The sequence below is a fragment of the Talpa occidentalis genome, unplaced genomic scaffold (assembly GCF_014898055.3).
Source record: "Talpa occidentalis isolate TD23 unplaced genomic scaffold, MPIMG_talOcc4v2.1 talOcc4.6, whole genome shotgun sequence".
In the NCBI taxonomy this organism is placed as follows: Eukaryota; Metazoa; Chordata; class Mammalia; order Eulipotyphla; family Talpidae; genus Talpa; species Talpa occidentalis.
The window spans coordinates 105,496,708-105,518,929 of record NW_023604972.1 but is presented as its reverse complement, the minus strand read 5'-3'; the positions used below and the strand labels follow the sequence as shown (position 1 = coordinate 105,518,929).

Genomic DNA, 22,222 nt, shown 5'->3' with positions numbered 1-22,222 from the left:
TATTGATTTTGTAAACTGCCATTTTACTGTACTTATTTATCATTTATAACAGTTTTTTTATGAGTCTTTAGAGTTTCCCATGTATATTATCAATTATTTGCAAATAGTGATAATTGTACTTCTTCCTTCCCAATTTAGATTACTATTATATCTTTCTCTTGCTTAACCGCTATAACTCTAGTCAACATCATTGATTTAGGACAGAAATATTTCATTAAACATTAAGCAACCCTATAACATGACCCTGAGGAATGTGGCATATTGCTTTAAAGTAATTGCTAGGTTGAAGGTCAAGGGCAGAATTCCTGCCGTTGTTTTGGGTTCAGGTCTGACCACATATAAATCTGTGCTTTAAGAGAACTTCTGTGTGATTCTAATGCATTCTCAACTTTGAGAACCACTAATCAAGTATCCACAAACTTTCACTGGCTAGTTAAAAGAGAATAGTGGGTGAGAGACCATGGGGAGGCTGACAATGGCAGCTGTTAAAATAATAAGATAACTCCTTTTGTTCCAGCTTTTTGGGACCTGCCTCAGAACACCTTTCCTATGGTTTCCTGTCAGAAGGTAACTTGGACTTGTGGCAAGCTTTTAGGTCTCAGCAGCCTCACTTTGAGCTGTCCCTGTTTGGCTAAGCATTTTCCCACAGGGGATGGCTAATTTGGGGTGTTTTATCAGGAAACTAATATCCTTTCTTTTCCTCTCTCTCTATGCACACTGATTCTACTCAAGTTCTTTCACACTAAGTGTGTATTTTGCCTTTTGTGCAGGGCAGGACATATTTAGAGTGCACAAGTTTTGTGGTCCTTGTGTACCCTTTGTTTATGCACTAACTCATTAAATTCCACAAATACAAACTACAGAACTTAGAATTCCTAATTGTTGGGGGGAAAGGATGCCCTGAATGAACTCCACAAACACAGGTTTTATGGACTCCACCCCCACCCCAGACCAAAGAGATCCAAGATACCAAGAACTACAAATCCCATAATGTCATCATGACCGAAGGGAGGGTTGCTGGGAACTAAGGGTGGAGTTAAGCAGCCAGTCTGGTGTATAACCAGACATGTGGGCCTTGAGGTCTCTTAGTTTTTTGCCAGCTCTCAGTGTGCTAGCGGGTTTCAGCTCAGTGAAACTGGTAGCACGCAGTCACAAATTTATCACCCTGTCTTTCTCCCTGAGTTATTCATTTCTTCATTTCCCCATCCTTTGTAAATAAATCCTTTATTAACTTTTTGTGTGTGCCTACAGTTCAGTACTATTATAAGTCCCTTTTAAGTGTATGGGTGAGGACCCAAAGTCCGGCAACCAATCATTTCATATCAGGATTGCCCTGTAACAGTTTGGCACCCAAAGTGGTTGACCATGTTACACCTGTGGTTGACCAGCCCATAGCAACTTTCCTTGCATTGGTCACCATCACATCAGGTCAAAGAACATTCTCTTGAAACTTGTGAAACCATTATGGACTTCCATCCTGCAGCATCTGATTTCCCTTCTGTTTCACTCAAGCTTCCAGGCCCATTTCACTTTTTCCATTTCACTTTTTCAGGCCTAATGTTAGATGGCAATGTTAAGTAACAAAAATCCAATCAATTTAATTTAAAGTTTAATTGACTTTATTAAATGATACATACATTGGGTAGTATCCTATCTAGTGTGTACAAAGGCTTTATAAAAAATTGTACAAATTGTTTTTATATTCAGAGAGAGAATGGGACAAGGGTATTAACAAAAGAAAAAAAAGATAATTCAAGCAAGCCACCTTTCCACAGGGGAAGGCAGTAGGCTCTTGTTGTGCAGATTTCCTCACTAGTACTGACTAGTAAACTCCAGATTCATACACTTAAATTTCCACTTTGAGGAGAGAGGCTGAAACTGAATTAGGTTAGATAGTATGCCTTGTTGGATTCCTGGCATGAAGGACTCCATTTTAGGCCTGCTGTCTCCTTCCTTCCTTCCTTCCTTCCTTCCTTCCTTCCTTCCTTCTTTCCTTCCTTCCTTCCTCCCTCCCTTCCTTCCTCCCTTCCTCCCTCCCTCCCTCCCTCCCTCCCAGTAGTAGGATGCCTTAAAACCACAAAACAAGACTCCATTCAAACAGCCATTAAACATTGATGCCACAGGGGAGCATTGAATGTGAACTGAAATTACCATGTCTTTAAAAAGTCTAGTAGTTTGTTAATCACAGCTACTCTTTAATTTTTTTAAAGACTTATTTATTTTTGCATAGAAGAACTGGGGTGTAGGCCAGAGGTACTGCGGGTGAGAGGGTTCACGAGAGACAGAGTACAGAGCAGAACAGACAGAAATACACTGATAAGGGGAGTAGTGGGTGAAATAGGAGAGGTCTGCTGCGCCATGTGGGCTAGCTCACTGGTCTCGAATTGAACTCAGGCCTTAGTGGTGATAGCCTTGAAACTAATTATAGCTACTATTGAAGAGGGAGATCAGGGAAACAGACTTTTTGAATATTCTGGAGCTGTTCCTTGATCCAGATGCTAACATCTGCTTAACTTTCATGAAGTAGGCCATCTCTGTAGTCCTCCAAGAATTGTGAAAGAAAACATTCCAATCAACTTAACTGTGTGTTTAGGTCAGTTTAAAAAATTATTTCTAAGAACACTTCATTGAGAAGTTTCAATATCTGTACTTCTTTATTTTATCCTAAAAACAAAAGTGAAGTTTCTAGATCACAGATCAGACATTCTTACAGCATTTACTCCCTCACACCCCACTCACCCTTCTTGGGGATAGTCAGTGAAAACAAATGTCACTTGCACTGTAAGTATACCTTTTAAGAATAACTAAGATAAATTGTTTTTTTCAAAAAGTACACTCAAGTTAAAAATTCACAAGCTTTATAGTCAAACTATTTGAAGGGATATCTTATTAATGGTCTGCCATAGAAGAAAAGACCCTGTTTTATATATTGAGTTGTCCAAAGTAGAGGCTGAGACAGGGATTGGAGTTTCTTTGGGGATAATCCCAAAAAGCAGTAGTCAGGGCCAGAGTGAGGTACACAAGGTCAGCGGGGCAGTGCAGCATGAGTGAAGAAGGAGATTACTGCTGGAATCCTCTGAGACTTGGTGTAGAATATCTCCCAACAAGTCCCAAAAAGGATTTAAGAAAATGTGAGACTTATGTAGCCAATCCCACTTACCTTTTGCTCAAGCCTGCTTCTGAGAGTGTGGCATCTTATCCTGGCCCTTTGAGGGACCCAGCAAAATCCCAAGACTGCAGAAAGTGCAGAAAATGCTTCAGATAGGAATGGAGGGAGAAAACTTTTGGTGTTTAGGGAACCGGAGAGTACAGTAATGTCTGCTATAGAACAGACTGGACTTCAGAGATATCAGAAGTAAATCACTGAAGAACTAAGCTGAGCTTTATCCCTTATCTGTAAAATAAGGCTACCAAGAGCATGTAGCTCCAGGCTTGCTCTCAAGGTTAAATGGGACTCTACACTTAGTGTTTTGGAGCTGGACATCAAGTAAGTCCTCTGATCACTTACTGTCGTCATCATCATCAACATTATTAATATTAACATGATAGTAGCAAAAATGGTATTGAAGAAATTAGTGAATATTCCTGAATGAGAACTACAAGGAATTTTTTACTTTTCTATTATTCTTAGCTAGTATTACTTATTCTAATGGAATCTGGCATTCAGCTTTCAAGTTTTTGTTCAGAATGTCCTTGGTTGTGCACTGTAGCATCACACCATAGTTTTTGTTCTAGCAACAGACTGATGTTGACAGGCTGTTCATTGTGCATCTTTGTACTGCTTCCTCAACATGACAGTCCACCCACCTCACAGAAAAAGTTGAATTCTTGTAGAGAATTAAAAAAGCAACTATTTTTGTGATTTGAAGGATACTTCTCAAACTTTTAAATCTAACTCTAAAAAGGACAAAACTTGTCTTTTCTCCTTGAATATCATACTCAGATTTCCTGAATCATTTCAGAATTGTCCTCTGAAATTATCAAAAATTAATTCTGTAAAGGAATAATTTTCACTTTTCAGTGTGGCAAGAAATAAAGCTGAAAAATACAACTAGAATCCCAGGGTATTTAAAATTATGCAAAGTTAGTTTTTACTAATTTTAGTTTCACTATCAGATTCAAAAATGTTAAAAAAACAAGATTTTACTGTTATGAATAATAGATGTTTGAAAATCAGTATTTTTTTTCTTTTTATTTTAACACATGCACCAAGAAAATCAATATTGTAAAAGGGCAACAAAACTCAAATGAGTAATTATTGTTCTTAAAATACATGAGTGTATCAGTAATGCAGAAAAATGAACAAGATTGTGGTTTGATTTTTCACGAGGAAATAAAGAATTACCAATGAGAGTTCATGAACAAAGACAAGAACGTTTTAGATTTACCATTGTTCAGTGGTTCATATACTATAGAAAAATGGTAGGGCAGGTTACATGGGAAGTTCCTGCAGAGAGACCTGGATATGCCAGGAAGGGCTCCAGAATTGGTAATTCTGTGATTTATTTGCTTATGGTGAGGACTGGAAAATAGGATGTAAGATACTCATGAAATAAAACTGAATTTAGAGACTGTGGTATAGGTAGAATTCTAACTTGTTGTAAGTCCTTGTGTTAACCCCCTCCCTGTTAGTATAAAAAGAATCTGGGGATAGGAAGGGATACCATTCTTGTAATTATGCTGGACTGTGTGATGTGGCTAAAGTGAAATGTATATTTACAAATGTAGCAACTGTCCCTAATCAATTAACACTGAGTCAATCTAAGGGGAAATGATCTTTGATGGGTCTGATATAATCAGCCATGACCTTATGAGGAACTGGCATCCTCTTTGAGATAGAACCTCTTACTGGCTTGCAGAAACAAACACCCAGGTTGTGAACTGACAGTGGGGAACAAAAGTCCTCTAGGACCTAAGAGCCTCAGTCTCACAGCTGCAAACACCTGAATGAGGTTTAAAGATATGGAGGTCCATACTAAACATAGAGCTTCCATATGATCCAGCAATTCCACTCCTAGGTATTTACCCAAAGGACACAGAAACATCAATTCCAAAGAGCACCTGCACCCCTATGTTTATAGCAGCACTGTTTACAATAGCTAAGCTTTGGAAACAGCCCAAATGCCCAAAAACAGATGAATGGATCAAGAAGATGTGGTACATATATACCATGGAATATTACTCAGCATTCAAAAAAGATAAACACATGCAATTTGCAGCAACATGGATGGCGCTGGAAGGGATCATGCTCAGTGAAATAAGCCAAAAAGAAAAAGAAAAATACCGGATGGTCTCACTCATAGCAGGAATCTAGAAAACTTAAATAAGGGACCAGGAAAATGAATAACTATAAGAAAGTGAAAATCAAAATCAACAAAAAACTATGAACCAGAGACACTTTTTGGGGGGTGGAGGGCGGGAGGGGAGGGATTGGGGTCAGAATGGGGGGGTTGCAATTGTATGGGGAATATAAAAATAAAATTTATTATAAAAAAAATAAAATAAAAATAAAGATATGGAGGTCCAGGTATAAACAACTCAGCTAACTGAGTTTATTAGACCCTGAGGTCAAAATCCAGTTAAGCCAAGCCTGACCTGCAGAAACCATGAGATAATACATGCGTTGTTTTAAACCACTATGTTTATGGTAATTTGCCACAGTATAATAGAAAATGAATACAGGATTTAAATTAAGGAAAGAAACAAAAGAGACCTTATTTGTCTTTCCTTCCAGATTGTCAGTCTATTTCAATTCTTAGGAAAAATACTCTTACAAAACATTCTCTGAGCTATTGGTCTTAGCCAGACCTTAAATAGTTTTCCTTAATGAGGCTAGAAGGTGGAGAACCAAATAAATTGACAAAGAGAATTATCAGATGCCACCTTGTTTTAAAAATTCTACTTCCAAAAATCAGTTTTATGACATCCAATGAACAAAATTGCAAAGGAGCACTTTAAGTTCACTAAAATATTAGCTTTTGGAAAATATATTAATTAATTCTGAAGTAGCGATCATGTGAATACAACAGAAATCAATTGTCACATTTCTAAATGGAAACGGGGATGTTAGGAAGATTAAAGTGACTCACAAAAGATACACCGCTATTGTGTGATGACTTATAAATCAGCCCAGAAAAAACAATAGACCCCAATGTCTGTTAACATATTTTTAAAAGATCTGTCTCAAGAATAAATGTTAATATAATCCTTCAGTACTGTTGGTATCCATTAAAAGTAGATTTCTCTTTGCTTGGAAAAAACTGCTTTAATAAATTCATAGTGAATAACTTTTAAAGAAAATAAGTAAATTGAAATGCAGAAATAAGCACTTATTGCTAGCCTAGGAGGTCAATATAGCTAAAATTTGAGTCCAATCTTTTATCTTCAACAGAGCCTAGTCACAACACATGAGAATCTGTGGCGGGATCTAGGTCTGAAGGCAATGAAGAGAAAATCAGTTATTTGGACTTTCTAATTTTTTCATACTTCTGAAATAAGAATGTAATTGAATGGGTAAGGCTGAAGCAAACAAAAAAAGCCCATAAAATTGCTTGTCTGAAAATCACACTTTGCATTAAGAAGCTCTCCAAGTGAATTTCCTTTGTAATGGTGAAAGCTTTGGACTTTCATAGGATCTTGCATTTGACTTGTCAAAAGTAAGACACCACCTCCTAATGTAAGTGACAGAGTGTAGCTATTTTGTCTTTGCATGTACATTTTAAGTTGTGTGTTCAGATTATATAGATAGTGCTGGGGACTGCCACCAGGAAGTCTGAAAGTGTAGCCTAAATTACTCCATTATTAAAAACCCGGTGTTGTGTTGTTTTTGCCCCTGAAATATTGTTCCCTGTGCCAACTAAGACATATTCATTTCCGTTTATACCTTGTGAGCATTGCCTTTTCCAGAGTTGATCCTCAATGTAGGTCTTGAGAATTCCTCAGAACACCAGAGATAGGAAAAGTAATACAAAAAAAGCATAAAGGGTAAAAGTATTTAAAAAAATCTATTTCCGCAAGCATGTGTTAGGGAGCAACCAAGGAGTATCCTTGCGTGCTTTAAAGGGGTTCTGGCATCCATGAGCACAAATGCAAAAGAGACTCTTAACTTGAATAGAATTGATGTACAATTCTCTTTTTTAAAAAAGAGAAGAAAAGAGAAGAAAAGGCCAACAGGGTTGGCCTGAAATGGGACCGAAAGCTTGACTTGAAAGCTTGAAAGCTTCTCGCAAGTCTAAGGTACCTTCTATCACGAAACTAAGGAAAGGGGTTTTGAAGCAGGCTCCAGAAAACTAAGACAAAAGGAGCAAAATCAAAGTATAAATCAAGGTGTCTCTACATGTCACCTGCATGTTTCTTCTTCCATGTCTCCCAGGTCCCTGGTACAAGTCCAAGAAGCAAGTTAGCCCTCCTTCTCTATGTGTCTCCCCAGAGCCCACATGCCTTCCTTTTTATATAGCTCTATCTGACGCCTCAGCTCTCCTCATTAAGTGGGGATGTAGAGTGGGGATATCAGAGGAGAGGCCTCTGACATATGTACACATGAAGGAGAGGCTCTAGTGTGTGCACTGCCTAGCACATTGCCCATTCTAGGAAGGAGCCTTGACATCTGGAGTTCTGTAACACAGCAGCCCCGTGAACTCCTTGGCTGATTGTGCTCGAAATGACAATGGTGTTAATAATAATTGCAAATCTCAAGTAGCATAATTGGTGGCATATTATATATAGTATAAAATAATACGTTATAAATTTATTTTGAAGTTTTAATGAGTTGAGAAATTTAAAGTGGCAAGAATAATTCCTAGCCTGTTGTAAGCATAGAGTATATGTTAGCTATCTTAATAAAGTAACAACCACGAATGAACCTAAGAAAGCTTGGACAGTGTTTCAACTGTTAAGTCGTGAGGGAAGAAAAAACAACTATTACCTTTGTAGGAAAATGTACCAAAGGACTGAAGCTGAGCAGAGATCGGTGACAACACATGCCAAAGTTGGAACTCTGCTACATGTGGAAAGCAGTAGAGAAATAATCAGGAAAATGTTGAGGAAATAAATATTATCTTCCCAGATTTGCAAAACAAAACAAAACAGAGCAAAAACAAAAACATATTAGCAATGACTGTCACATCCCACATTACCATAGCACTTTAATATTTTCATATTCTTAGTTTTCCATTGTGGCTGCAGAGTCAAGAGCCAGACCTGCTGAACACATGTTTTGAGAATTAAGTGAGCAGAATTTATGAATTGTGACAATTAAAAGTTGATGAAAAATTAGAGAGACCAGGATTTGGGGTTAGAATTCAATTTGTAAATGAAAACATTCAGAACAGGGCAAATTATAAATCTGTGATGCTTTCTACCAGTCCTTTGGGTGAGACCTTTGATCTCTTTACTGCACTTCCAAATACACATTGTAGGTGTGAAAATATAAAGAGAAGAGAAAATTTAAAAATAGACCTTATTTCCGGCAAAATAAAAATTGAGATCATTAATAACTTGGGCTTCAAATCACTTGCTGCCTTTAAGGTGGCATTTAAATTCAATTATCAGCATCACCGAGTAATGTAATTAAAATATACTGACACAAATCTTCTGTCTAACTGGCTTATATATTGACAAGACAAACTATTTTTCAGTCTCAAAAGATGGTAATTGGTTTTTTTAACCATTCATGTACCTTTTCCCCTCAATTTTTATTTTCTTAATCAGATTAATTTATTTGACTAGCCTTTCATAATCACTGATTTGCTTATTATCCATGAAATATTATTTTTCTCAGCTTCGTTGCAATATAATTGATGAAATTGTATATATTTAAGGTATACAATGTGATGATATATGTATGCATTGTGATTATCTCAATCAAGGCATTTTACATATACATCATCTCATATAGCTACCTATATTGTGTGGGGGTTAAAAACACCTGAGATCTAGTCTCTTGGCAAAATCCAAGTGTATAATATATTACTGTTAATATATTATAATTTTATACCATATATGTACTATGATGTATTATTATTATTAATGTATTATATAGTTCTCATACTATATATTAGGTCTCCAGAACTTACTCAGCATATAGCTGTTAAGTTTGTACCCTTTGACCAATATCCCTCCATTTGTTCTACCTGATAACCAACACTCTACTCTGTTACTATGAGTCTGGCTTTGTAGATTCCACATGTAAGTGACATTACTCAGAGTTTGTCTTCTGTTTCTCTCTTATTTCACTTCGCTTAGTGACATCCAGATTTATCCACTGGGTCACAAACAGCATGATTCCCTTCTTTGTTAGGCTGAATAATATCTCTGTGTGTGTCCCATTTTCTTTGTACATACATCCAGTGACAGTCAAGTTGTTTGCATATCTTGGCTATTGTGAATAGTGCTGTTATGAACATGAAGGTATAGCAATCTTTTTGAGAGAATGATTTTATTTCCTTTGGAAATACACTGTAAAGTGAGATCACTAGATCATATGTTAATTCTATTTTTAATCCTTTGAGAAATTGCCATACAGATTTCCACTGAACAGTAGCTGTACCATTTTATATTCCCTCTAGCAGTGCGCAGGGGACATATCTTTACACATCTTCACCAGCATGTGCTATTTTTGTGGTTTTGAAAATAGTAGCCATTGTAATTAGCACAGGGGTGGTATCTTCCTATGGTTTTGGCTTGCATTTCCCACCACTCATGCACTTTTCTGGTACTGGCATCACAGATTCTCACCAACTCTGAAGGTGACAACCCCAGTACAGTCTCCGCGGTCCTAATCTTTTCTTGAGTATGTTCTTCCTAATGCTGGGGGGATTTGAAAGAAAGAAATAAGCAAAAGAATAATGCTCTTATTATGTAATTGCTTTTATTACACAGAAGTATGCATTTCTTTGTAATAATTAAATGTCACAGATATTTCATTTACATCAGAATTAATATAGTATGGGTTGTAAAAGAACTCTGATGTATGATTTAATCTGTTATAAACTTTATAAGTTAGTGCTCTGTTTTTGATTTTAAAAACCTCATAAATACTAGACGGTATCTGGGCCTCCCTGATGGCACAATGGGTTAAGACGCAGTACTTAACCATATAAATCACATAATCCACAGACATATTTCACCGTATTCAGAGTTTAGGAATCTTGGTAGTGCCTTTAGGTTTCTGCCTACCACAGTAGGAAGACATTTACCACCAAGTCCCAGGTGTGGCTACCTCTTTGTATGCTGGGAAGGCCAGAAACATTTAATAAATTCTCTTTGTCTTAATTATGATATTGTAATGATGAATAATGGTTGCAAATATCATTTGATATTTTTATACCATTATCAAAATAAATGAGATAATATTGAAATCAAAAGGAATGGTAACAGATTCTGAAAGTAATTTCTATTCAATCATTTTACATTACATATAGTTTATATTTCTGAATTTTAAAGGATGTGGTATAGATATAAAGATGAGACATAAAAATTAATATTCATTTTACATTCATTAACATTTAGGTTGGTTTTTGGCAAAATAGTTCATACCAGCTAATCTTAAATTTAGAATTATTTCAGTAATTTAAGAAAATAATACGCTCCCCCATTGGCCTTTTGAGCCCATACCATTTTTCAGGTGTTGGTATTTTCCGTAATCAAAGACTGATAATCCGACATCAGATGAGATGCTATTAAAATGTCTTTAAAATATTTCATTTCCTCTTCTCATTTAACCCATGAAGGAAAATCCCAAGTTCAAGGGTCTGTAGAGTCCCATGTGACTTGTCCCTCAAGTACTAACATCATCTACCACTCACTTTCTAGGTGACTCATCCATCCCCACCAAGATTAAGGGCCTTTGCCCTCTGTCCTGAAATGCTCCCTTGTTGCTTCAGGTCCCTTTTCAAACTTGTCCTTTGGGTGCAGATTTCCCTGCACATCCTACTTAAAATAGCAGGTTCTCTGACCACTACCCCTTTCCTCATGGCTTTATGTGGCTTCATGTACTTATCACCACATTACGTATTATCCCCCTCTGTATTGGCTCATTACCTGTCTCCCGCCACTAGAATGAAAGCACCTTGGCAATTGAGACTGTTTTATGTACTGCTGAGTTCCCAGGGCCCTTCACATAATAGATATCCAGTAAACATTGTTGAAAGCATGAGTGTATTCCAGCAAAGGAAAAGTACATCAGCTGGAGGACTCATTCATTCTGCAAACTAGCACAAACATTAAAAGAGCCCTGTTGTCTATTAAAAAGTGATAGCATGTCGTGTAAGTGGAAAAGTAACAAGTTTGGCAGAAAAGCAGAAGGCAAGAAAGAGTGGGTTCATTAGGAAATGTAGCACTTCTGCTGGCTCTGTGATTTTTATTAAACTTACCAGTGCAGGCCATGGACTTTTTTCAAGCTCTGCCAGAGAGTTGAAGGGAATGCTGTGTTGAAGACAGAAACAAGGACTCACAACACCTACTACTCTCCTATATCTGCTGTCTGTGCTTCTACGGGTGACGACATGCTTTAGCAGGATAATTGCAAGTTTTGAAGTCACTTGTCACATTACACACTTATTAACTGTTTTTAGCATAAGGGGCGAAGGTTTTTTTGTCATTGTTCCTCAAGTATTTTAGTTACATTGTAGGTGTTAACATTTTGCTTTGCTTATCTTTTTTACTTGCTTATAAAACTTATATAACTATTGACTACATCAAGTAATATGACAATTGAAGAAAAGTCTTTAATGAATAATTCAGAGACATGGAGGTAACAGGCATCCCCTTTAAACTTGTATCTTAAAAAGAAGAAAATCTCTATTTGCTGCTTTATGGAAGCATACCTTTAATATTCTCCCATTGAAAACTAGCAGACAAGAAGATCATTTTCTTTTGATGACCTCAGATGTATAGTTGTGTCAGTGACTACATGTATATAGGCCCACCCCTGCTTACAAAGGAAACTGTGAGAAAAGTTTCTATTTGTAAGAGAAAAGGGTCTATTTTCTTATAGCTCTAAAGTTCCAGAGGTGACAGATTAGCTCTGCAACATTCCTTCTGTAATAGAGCTGTCCCAAATAAGGATATAGCATGTCATACAACGTACATGTTCACAAATATTGAATTTAATTTTGAAGGACTGAGTTATAAGGATTCAAGCTCCACATGGCATCTAGCACCTGGATAATTGGGATTCCTGTATTCAGTGAAAGAATGGATGAACTTTCAGTTCTAATATTATGTTTCTGTGAGACTGTTGAATCATCACTGAATTTGGAGGGAAATTATTGCCACAGGGGTATGATGAACAATATGGATAGTGTGACTCTCCTTAGAGTGTCGTCTAAGGATTACTTTTTACTGGCAGCACCCATTCTGGGAGTTAAGTTTCACTAAGTTTAGGTGTTACTACATCTGAGGGCCTGTAAAAGATAAACACCTAAATCTCAATGATGTAACAAAATAAATTATTTCATTTTCATTTCCTAGTCCATTATAGATTAGTATTTTTTTCAAGCAACATTCTTTGATCACATATGATCATTCAAGGGTTATGCTGGGCATCAGGGATCAGAAATCAAAGCACAAAATGTCAAGTGCTTTTGCAAAGGATATTTGGGAACTTCAGAGAAGGGCCTAATAATGTCCATGAGATGGATCAGGGAAGATTTCCCAGTAGCAGCAAGGCTGGAGTTTACTGCTGAAATAAACCCAATGGTGGTGAAGAAGGATGTTGAAGGCAGAGGGGAATGGAGAAAAATAGCCAAAGGCATTGGAGAGAAGCTATGAATTTGAGTTGCTACAGGATCAAAGATCTAGTGAAAGAAGAATCTGTGGAAATTAGCAGAAAATTTGTATGGCACACTGAACAGTGTGAAAATTAATCAGAAATCAATGAAGACTTTAAAGCAAGGAAGAAATATCAGGTTTTTGTGTCAGAAAAATATCTAGGCATAAGATCTTGGAGAATGAATTGAAGTGGGCAAAACTAAAAGCAGGGAGACAAATAGAAGATCATTGACTTCTTTTTCTCAAATTGAACATATGAATATGCAAGGAATATATTATTCAATTATCGTGTATTTGTGGTGCATTTTAATCATATTGTAATATAATTATCTTGAAATTGTTCCAGTTAGTGATAGTAATCAATCAAGAAGAGTCATAAAACTGTCTGCATTGTTACTATTTAGAGTTTTGATTGATGAAGAGGATTTTGTTTTCTTTTTAGGATCATAATAATTTTTTTTTGGTAGATATGTTTTATGGACTCCACTTATTTTGATGGCACATTTTATGATACTTCCTTTTACTTATGTCTGCTCTTGTAATGTTTATAATTACTTATAGCTTTTTTTTTCTTGATTTAACAAACAACAGAATAGCTCTCTTTACATAAGGACAAAGGAGAAGTTCCCTGAAAATAATCATTGTTTTCCTGATATTTATGCATTCTTTAAAAAAAATAATGAAATAACATTGCATTATAACATTCTATCAATGTCACATATTCATCATTGAGAACCGACATGTATATGTACTGTAGTAAGGTCATTGCTAAGAGTCCATATCAATTGTTCATCATCACATTGTCCCCTTTTTACTTTGCCTGAAGTCCAAAAATTTATTTTTGTTTTCTTTGGTTCATCTGTTTGTTTTTTCATTCTACCACATATGATTGGAAACATACAGTGTTTGTCTTTGTCTGACTTATATCACTAAGCATAATTCCCTATAGATACATCCAGATTTTTGCAAGTGGCAGAATTTTGTCCTTTTTATAACTATATAGTATTCCATTGTGACTATACACCATATCTTCTTTATGCATTTGTTCAATGGACACTTAGGTTGTTAGCTACTCTTGTCTATTGTAAATAGTGCTTCAGTAAACACAGAGGTACCTATATCTCTTCCAGTTAGTACTGTAATAAATATGGGGGGTGCATATGACTCTTTGAATTAGTGCTTTTATATTTTGGGGTAAAAACTCAGAAGTGGTATAACTTCATTGTATGAAATTTTTATTTTTAATTTTTGGAGGACTCTCCATGCTGCTTTCCATACCATCTGCACCAATTTACATCCCCACCAAAAATATAGAAGAGTTCCCTTCTCACCACATCATAATACTTGTTGTCTTCGGGATAATAGTTATTGTCACATTTGTGAAGTGACATCTCATTGTTGTTTTGATTTGCATTTATTAAAACCAATTTACAACATTTGCAGGCAATGGAGCAAGGCAAATATCTTCAATAAATGGTGTTGGGAAAACTGGACAGTCAAATCAAAAAGGATTAAACTTAGACCACTACCTAACACACTATCCCCTGCCCAAATCAAGATGTATTAATGGCTTAGATGTAAGACCTGAAACCAGAAAATATCAATACTTAGGGGAAAAAACATAAGTTTCTTGACATTTGCCTTGGAGATATGTTTGGTGACTAGGCTGCAACAGGAAGGAAAAGAAATGCAAAATAAATACATGTCATCATGTCAAACTACAAAGCTCTTGCAAAGCAAAAGAAACTGTCATCAAAGGAAATGATCCCTTCTGAATGGGAGAAGATATTTTCATATGATAGGGTTAATATGCAAATTATACAGTCATAAAACTCAACAATAAAAAACAGTGCAATTAAAAGCTGGGTAGAGGATCTGATAGACACTTCTCCAAAGAAGACATACAGATGACCAATAGGTACATGAAAAGATATTTATGCATTCTCAAAAATTAAGGAAAGTAGTTAAATAGCATCTATTGTCTCAACCTCAATAAATCACTTGATAGGTAAAATCAGAAATTGGATACCCACTTTGACATAGCTGTAGTTCTTTATTTCAGTTTAATTATATTCATTCAAGTTTTTACATTGTGATGTAATTGTATTAATGTGTTCCCATGTTGAATAAGATTAAAAAAATCACTAATAGTTATTGAATGTTTATTTTGTGGTAAGGACTATTTTTAGTGCATTGTGTATGTGATGTAACTAAACCCTGATAATGACTTTAATGAGATGCTATGATCATCTCCATTTTCATCTAGGTTAAGTCACTTTTCCATGTACACTCAGCTAGGAAGTACTGCAGCTAAGATCAGACCCCAGGCTTTTAACCTGGAAGTTGAGCTATTAACCACCACCCTCTGTAGCACCAACCCACCTCTGCTATGAAGGGATGAGTACGAGCCTTCATCCCTTTCAAAAATATATTAGATAATATTATACTATTTAGGGCCTCCCCAGTGGCGCTGCGGTTGTGCGCTGGGTTGCGAAGCTGCCCGCAGCCTCTGCAGCGCCAGTTCGATCCCCGGCTGCTCCCCAGCCACTGGAGGAGGGTCCCACATGGCGCGCAGACCTCTCCTGCCGCCCGCTGCTCCCCTCAGCAGTGTACTTCGGTCCTTCTGCCTGCTCTGCTCCCCGTTCTGGCTCTGGTGAATTCTCTCACCCTCCCGTGCTTCTGACTGTACCCAGTGCTTGTATGTATAAATCAATCAATAAATAAATCTTTAAAAAAAATTATACTATTTAATGAGATTTTTCTATAGAGCACCATTGAACAATTTCATTCTTCTGTAGAGAATACTAGGTTTAGACATCTAAATAAGTGCCTACCTTAGGAAATCTAATATATTAATAGTAATGCATGTTCACATCAGACACATCAATATACATCAATATACACATCGATATACACTTTATTTATCAGTTGAGTACCTGTTTTGTGGTAGTTTCTGGGATGCAAAAGAGGTATCTATACCCTCATGAAACTTGTGGTCTGTTGGATTCAAAAGACTAAAAAAATCATTTCCCTAAATAACTTCAAATTCACCTGTGCTTTTCTAACTGCTGCTCTGCTCTGATAATTCTTCAGAATCAATGATTGCTAAGTTCCAGTGAGACCCGTAGCTTCCTAATACAGTACCCAGTCTCTGATGGGGCACTTAGTAGGAGGGCTGAGGTGCAAAATAATAGCTGAAGGTAAATGGGATTGGTTGCTTGATTAGAAAACCTTATGCTGTTTAGGGAACATGGTAAACTTGAAATTTAGAAACAAATAGATCTTCTAATGGTTTCTGGAGCTGCCACATATTTAGCCATATAACTACGCCATGCAACCTAACCTCTCTGAACCAGTTTACTCATCTGTAAAGTATTAGGAATATTAATTTATTAATTTATTCAACAGCAATTTATTGGATGCCTCGTGTGTGCTGCTTTCACCATCGCACAGAGCTACAGTTATAAATAAATGAAATATTGTGTTAAAAGCCCAGGCACATAGTAATTATGCAGAAAATTAGTTCCTTCCCCCTTTGATCATTTTTTTTCCCCCATACTGATTAATCTAGTTTTGTAAGTGAGTAACCCCACTGCCCAGCAGCAGGCAGGCTGTAGGAAAAGCTGGTTCATATCGCTAAAATTCATGACACTGAATTGAATGGAAATCAAACAAGATGAATTAACTATATAAAGTCAAGTAAATAATTCAATAAGAAACATACTTTTCTAGAATTAAAGTCCAGTTAGAGAGTTGTATTAGGGTACAAGCAAAGCTTCTGATAAGAAACCCATAAGTATAGTACCTTTAAAAAGACAAGTTCTTTCCCATGTTAAACCCAGAAGTGAGATCTCAGGTTGATAAAGTGACTCTGCCTCATCAACATGTTGCTTCCTGCTCTGAACCACAGCTTTATTCCAGAAGATCCAGAATTTGCTTCTGTCACTTCTGCTCACATCTTCCTGCAAGTCACATGGCCATGGCTGTTTTGGAAAATGAGAAATTCTCTAATGAGATGATCACTTGTTTTACTAAAGTATGGAAGCTCTGTTACTAAAATGAAAATGAAGAAAATAAATATTGGGAATCAGTAGCCATAGAGTTAAATGGTATCAGAAGGCTCCATGGTAACAATATAAGAAAACAATAAACTCATAGTTGTGCCAGATCTCCTGTACAAGGAGAAACTTTGCATACTAACCCTGAGCCTGAGTTCTGGGGCCTGCATCCCTACAACCGTGCTGAAGATGGAATTGTCCATCCATGCATTCAGTCACCAAATTCCATAGATGCTCAAGTCTGTCACGTAAAATGACATAGTAGTTGCATGTAACCTGTCCACACCCTCTTGTATACTTTAAGTCATCGATAGGTCACTTACAGTAACTAATACAATGTAATGCTACGCAGGTAATTGTTAAGCTGTGTTCTTTAGAGATTAATGACAAGGGAAAAAAAATTATGTTCAGTACAGACACAAATAGTGGACCCAATTACACAGTATATTTCTATCAGTGGTTGGTTGAATCATGGTTGTGAGAATGGTGAATATAGAAAGCCCAATGTGTTTGGTTATCTAGCCTTCTCAATACATCTATGGTAGGGCATTACAAATCTCCAACAAAAAGTGAGGAAGAAATGGGAGAGCTTGAGGACATTATTTTATTTTTATTTTTACATTTTAAAAGTAAAAATTTATTAGGAAAAGGAGAAAGAAAAAAGAGAGGCACTTGCATAGTCACAGGAGGGCAGGAGAGCTGCCAACGACATAATTTTAATACATCAATAAGGTACCAGTTTTGAATATTTTTAAATGATTATTGAAAATAAATTTATATAAGACATACTCTAGGGGCCTCCCAGTGGCCCAGGGGTTGTTTCAGCACTATCACCACTATGGGCCTGAGTTCAATCCCCCACCAGGGAGCTAATCCACATATGGCACAGCAGACTGCTCCTGTCTCACCCACTGCTCCCTTCAGTAGTGCATTTCAGTAGCTCTGCCTGTTCTGCTCCCCATTCTGTCTCTGGTGAATCTTCTCACCCACCACACTTCTGGCACACCCCAGTTCTACACAAAAATAAATTAATAAAACATCTAAAAAAAAAGGAAAAAGACATACTCTATACTCTATTGATCTGAGTATGTTTTAAACTTTACTATATTTATAGGGCCTTTTCTAGTATAAAGGACATTATTATACAAATATACTTTGTTGAATTGGGGTAACAAAAAAAGTTGACTTCAAGTATTTGTTAAAAAAAGATCTGATACCTTCAGAAAGATCCATCTTAAATTTGAATTCTTATTGACTGTTCACACTTAATATTTATGTTGATTTTACTGTTATTTTTTTTCTCCTACTTTTTCTTTTCTTCTTCCTACTCCAACTTTCTCCCAATTCAGAAATTCGGTTTAAATTTTTCATTGTTGTTTTTTGGACTTAGCATTATTAAATAATTATTGATCCCCAAAACAGGAGTAACTGTTTATTTTTCATTACATCCTAGTTTGGAATAAGTTTGGTTTAAATTTATTAACCAGGACGCTGATTTATTCTGAGAATGAAAGCCAAGAGACTCATTATTAGATGACTCTTTATGTTTTAAGTATTTTTAATACTGTTGTAAGGGATGAGAGGCTGCCATCTTGTGTCTGTTACATTTATTGCTGCACTAAAGGAGACCCATTCAGACACAATTTAGCATTGGATTTACATTATATTACACTAAAAATTAACAATCACGAAAGCAATGTGTGTGTTCTCCTTGGTGTTCTGACAAAAAAAAAATGAAGACATAATATTGAGAATAAATATTCCTGTCCAACAAGATAAAACATTATATAAACCATGAAATTGCTCTTTAAAATTTAAGTAATTTGATTTTGGGGTTCGGAAATAAACAAATGATACTCTCCAGATCTGGAATGTTCTAGAATTTTAAAATATAGAAATTATAATTATAAAATAAAGTGATTAATAATGTTAAAAAATAAATGTTGAAGTTAATCTTATATGATAAAATTAATGTGTAAAAGGCTACTCTTGAATGTTGTTCAGAACAAAATCTGAGTTTTATTTTAGTTCCCTCCTAGTTTCTTCTCTCGTATTTATTTCTTTATTTTCATTTTGTTACTTCCATAAAAAGTGCTTAGTAAGTGTCATGATCCTTCCAATAACAGCCATGCACCACAAGTTGCTAGAAAATGCTGAAACCAGTGTACGGTAAAGAGACCTTTCAACAGCTGAACCACAGACCTTGCAATAATTTGATATGGATTAGTGCCATCTTGTGGTTGCATGCAATATTGCAACAAAATAGCAAGCGAATGAATTTAACTTTTGAGTTTTTGTGAACCAACAAACTTTCTTGTTTGATATATTTATTGAAGGTTAGCCACATCTAAGTGGCTTGAATTTATTGGGAGTCTCATTATGCTAAAATGACTTGAGTTCACTGAAAAGTCTGTTACAATAAAAGAATCTCAAAAAAAAATCGAAAACTTACTTTCTATGAAAAATGTAATATTTCCCAAAGAAAGACTAGGATTATTAATTCTGAAAATGGAAAGTGGGCCCCTGTTAAGAGAAACCTGATAAATGCTAGTTGTCTTATTATTTTGAAGACTCACAGTGCACATAAACTTATTTAAATATTATAGAGGGCCTCCCCTAGTGGCACAGGTGCTTGAGCACTGGGCTGTGAAGCTGCCCCCAGCCTCTGCAGCCAGTTGGATCCCACATGGCGCGCAGACCTCTCCTGCCTCCCGCTACTCCCCTCAGCAGTGTACTTCGTCAGTTTGCTTGTTCGGTTCTCAGCTCTGGCTCTGGTGAGTTCTCTCACCCTCCCGCGAATCTGGCCTGTACCCCAGTTCTTGTGTAAATAAATAAATAAATAATAAATATTATAGAAAATGAATCTAATTTAGTTCTAAGTCAGCATTTTCTAACTATGCTTGAGCACAGGGTCCTTTTTTATAAAACAAATAATACTTATTAATATTACCAAGTAAAAACTTGCTGAAATAATGCAGGGAAAACACTTTGAAACATAAAAAATGAGAGTTTTGACATAAATCTTACACTGAATCTAAATTAAAAGAGTAATGTCCCCAGCCCCCGATGTTGGAGTCAAATGCTGAACATCTTGCACGATTGACATATGATGCACAATGACATTTGCACAACCAGATTACCTAACAGTGCTCTTCTCAGAACGTCTCCTCATTGTTAAGCAATACATGATATATTAAGGACTCTAAGTCACTAAAGGTGTCCTAAGTTTAGAATCTAAAAACAATTAGGAACTCATTTAAAAGAAAAATGTGTAAAGAATTACTTCCTGAAAATTATCACATACTGGAATGATTTACTTAGGATGACACTGATTCACCTTCTCTGGGACTCCTTAATAATAGTATAGGATCAATCAGTCAAGATTGCCTTCATTCATCCACCAATACGAGAAAATGGCACAAAGATACATATAGAGATCTATCTAGTTATATATGGATGTAAATAAAGGCCTTCCCTCTTGCAGGTAGAGTCCAAGAGCCTTGGTTGGAATCTTAACTCCATCTCTTGTGAGATGTGTATCCATGATCAAATTATTTGACAGTGCTGATTATCTTTATCATCATACCCTAGAAGGCATTGTTAAGAGAGAGTAGGAAGTATCCCGATTATTTAATAAACATTTGTCTTTACTGAAAGACCTCCATCTCTACTTAACATTCTAAAATTGAAACTGCTGAGTCATAAAGAATATGGCACCAAGGATGACACTGAAGTCCAATTTGAGACTTTTCTTTCTCTAAGCCCAATTTTAGCTGTATATATAAGTCTAAATCTATAAAAACCAGTCAAGATCATTGATCATCATTTTTATAGTCAGCAAGATGAAACCAGGAGGAATGTCAGATTAATCTGTCATTTATCACACTAAATTAAATATGTAACATGCAATAATTTTTTTTGAAAGATTTATTTATTTATTTATTCAAGCACTGGGTGCAGTCAGAAGCACGGGAGGGTGAGAGAATTCACCAGAGCCAGAGCGGGGAACAGAACAGGCAGACTGACAAAATACACTGCTGAGGGGAGCAGCAGGCGAGACAGGAGAGGTCTGCATGCCATGTGGGACCTTTGCTGGCAGTTGGGGATCGAATTGGCACTGCAGAGGCCGCGGGCAGCTTTGCAGCCCAGCGCTCAACCGCTGCTCCACCGGGGAGGCCTGCAATAATTTTTTAATACCAGGACAAGGTTACAATATTAAAATCAAAATATATAGTAATGGTATAATAATAATTTATTGTCACTTTAATGTTTAAGGAAAATTTGAGGGGAAAAATATAACCCTTATTTTCCTATGGGGTAAGCTTCATTTAACCTTTTTTCCTTTAAATACTTTCTGATATTTAAATACTTTCTGAACTATTCTCTTGTTTTCATAGAAAAGCTAGATTAACATGGATCAATTTGTATCTTTTTAACAGGAACAAGTGATCCATACGTGAAATTTAAAATTGGAAGAAAAGAAGTTTTTAGAAGCAAAATAATACACAAGAACCTCAATCCTGTGTGGGACGAGAAAGCTTGCATTCTTATTGAACATCTTAGGGAGCCATTGTATATAAAGGTGAGCCATTTATTATTTTTTCCCTAATTCAGTTTGGTATAGAAATCCCTGCTTGATTTTTTTTTTTTGTCATGTCTTTCTGTCTGATGAGATTTTTCAGTAGAGATATATTCTGCTATGCAGAATTTGAGCTATGATAGAAATGAGAGTGGGGAAGGGTGAACTAGTGGGAGAATTTTTCTTCAGGGCAGGTCTTTGTCAGTCATTTATGAGGGTTATGAAGTTCATTTTCTCCTTCTGTGTGCAACTGACTGATTTGGTAAACATTAGAAGCATATAAAAACCAGTCTACATAATCTAGCAAAAAGGAAAGCAGAAAACAGAAAAACAGAACCCAACCTTTGTGTTTAAGAACCACATCAGTGAATCTGCCATTCCTGCTTGCAAACAATGCTTTACTTGGAAGTCAAGAAGGGTAAAAAGATAGAGCAGGGAGAAAATTTTCCTGTATATATTGCATGACCAAATGGAGGGGGGGCGGTGGTAGTATTTCCTCTCATTTGATGTAATTTTTAAAAGAAGCAAAACTTAAGAAAACTTTTAAGTTGTAACTCTAACTCCTTGCTTGATTTTCATACCTGACTTCTCTTGAATTTGCACCTCTAGATTTTTTTAAAGTTATACTTATTGAAGTAATGTTGGTGAAGAGAGGCACCTGCATAGTTACAAGTGGGCAGTGGGAATTTTGCCAATTTAGTTACTTTATATTCCACATATTAGGGACATCATCCAGTATTTATTTTTCTCCTTTTGATTTATTTCACTTAGTCAAAATGCATATTTGAAAGAGAATATCTTACAGGTTCTAAAA

At 36.1% G+C, this 22,222-nt stretch overlaps 1 protein-coding gene across 3 annotated transcripts in view; it reads left to right on the top strand.

Moving 5' to 3' along the window:
- The window catches only part of MCTP1 (multiple C2 and transmembrane domain containing 1), a 476,028-nt gene that overhangs the window by 211,684 nt on the left and 242,122 nt on the right, over window positions 1–22,222 (top strand). For all 3 annotated transcript variants that reach the window (XM_054688463.1, XM_054688462.1, XM_054688464.1), the window contains one exon: window positions 21,269–21,411. In XM_054688463.1, the coding sequence (XP_054544438.1) occupies window positions 21,269–21,411 (143 nt within the window). The remainder of the gene's footprint in view (window positions 1–21,268; window positions 21,412–22,222) is intronic.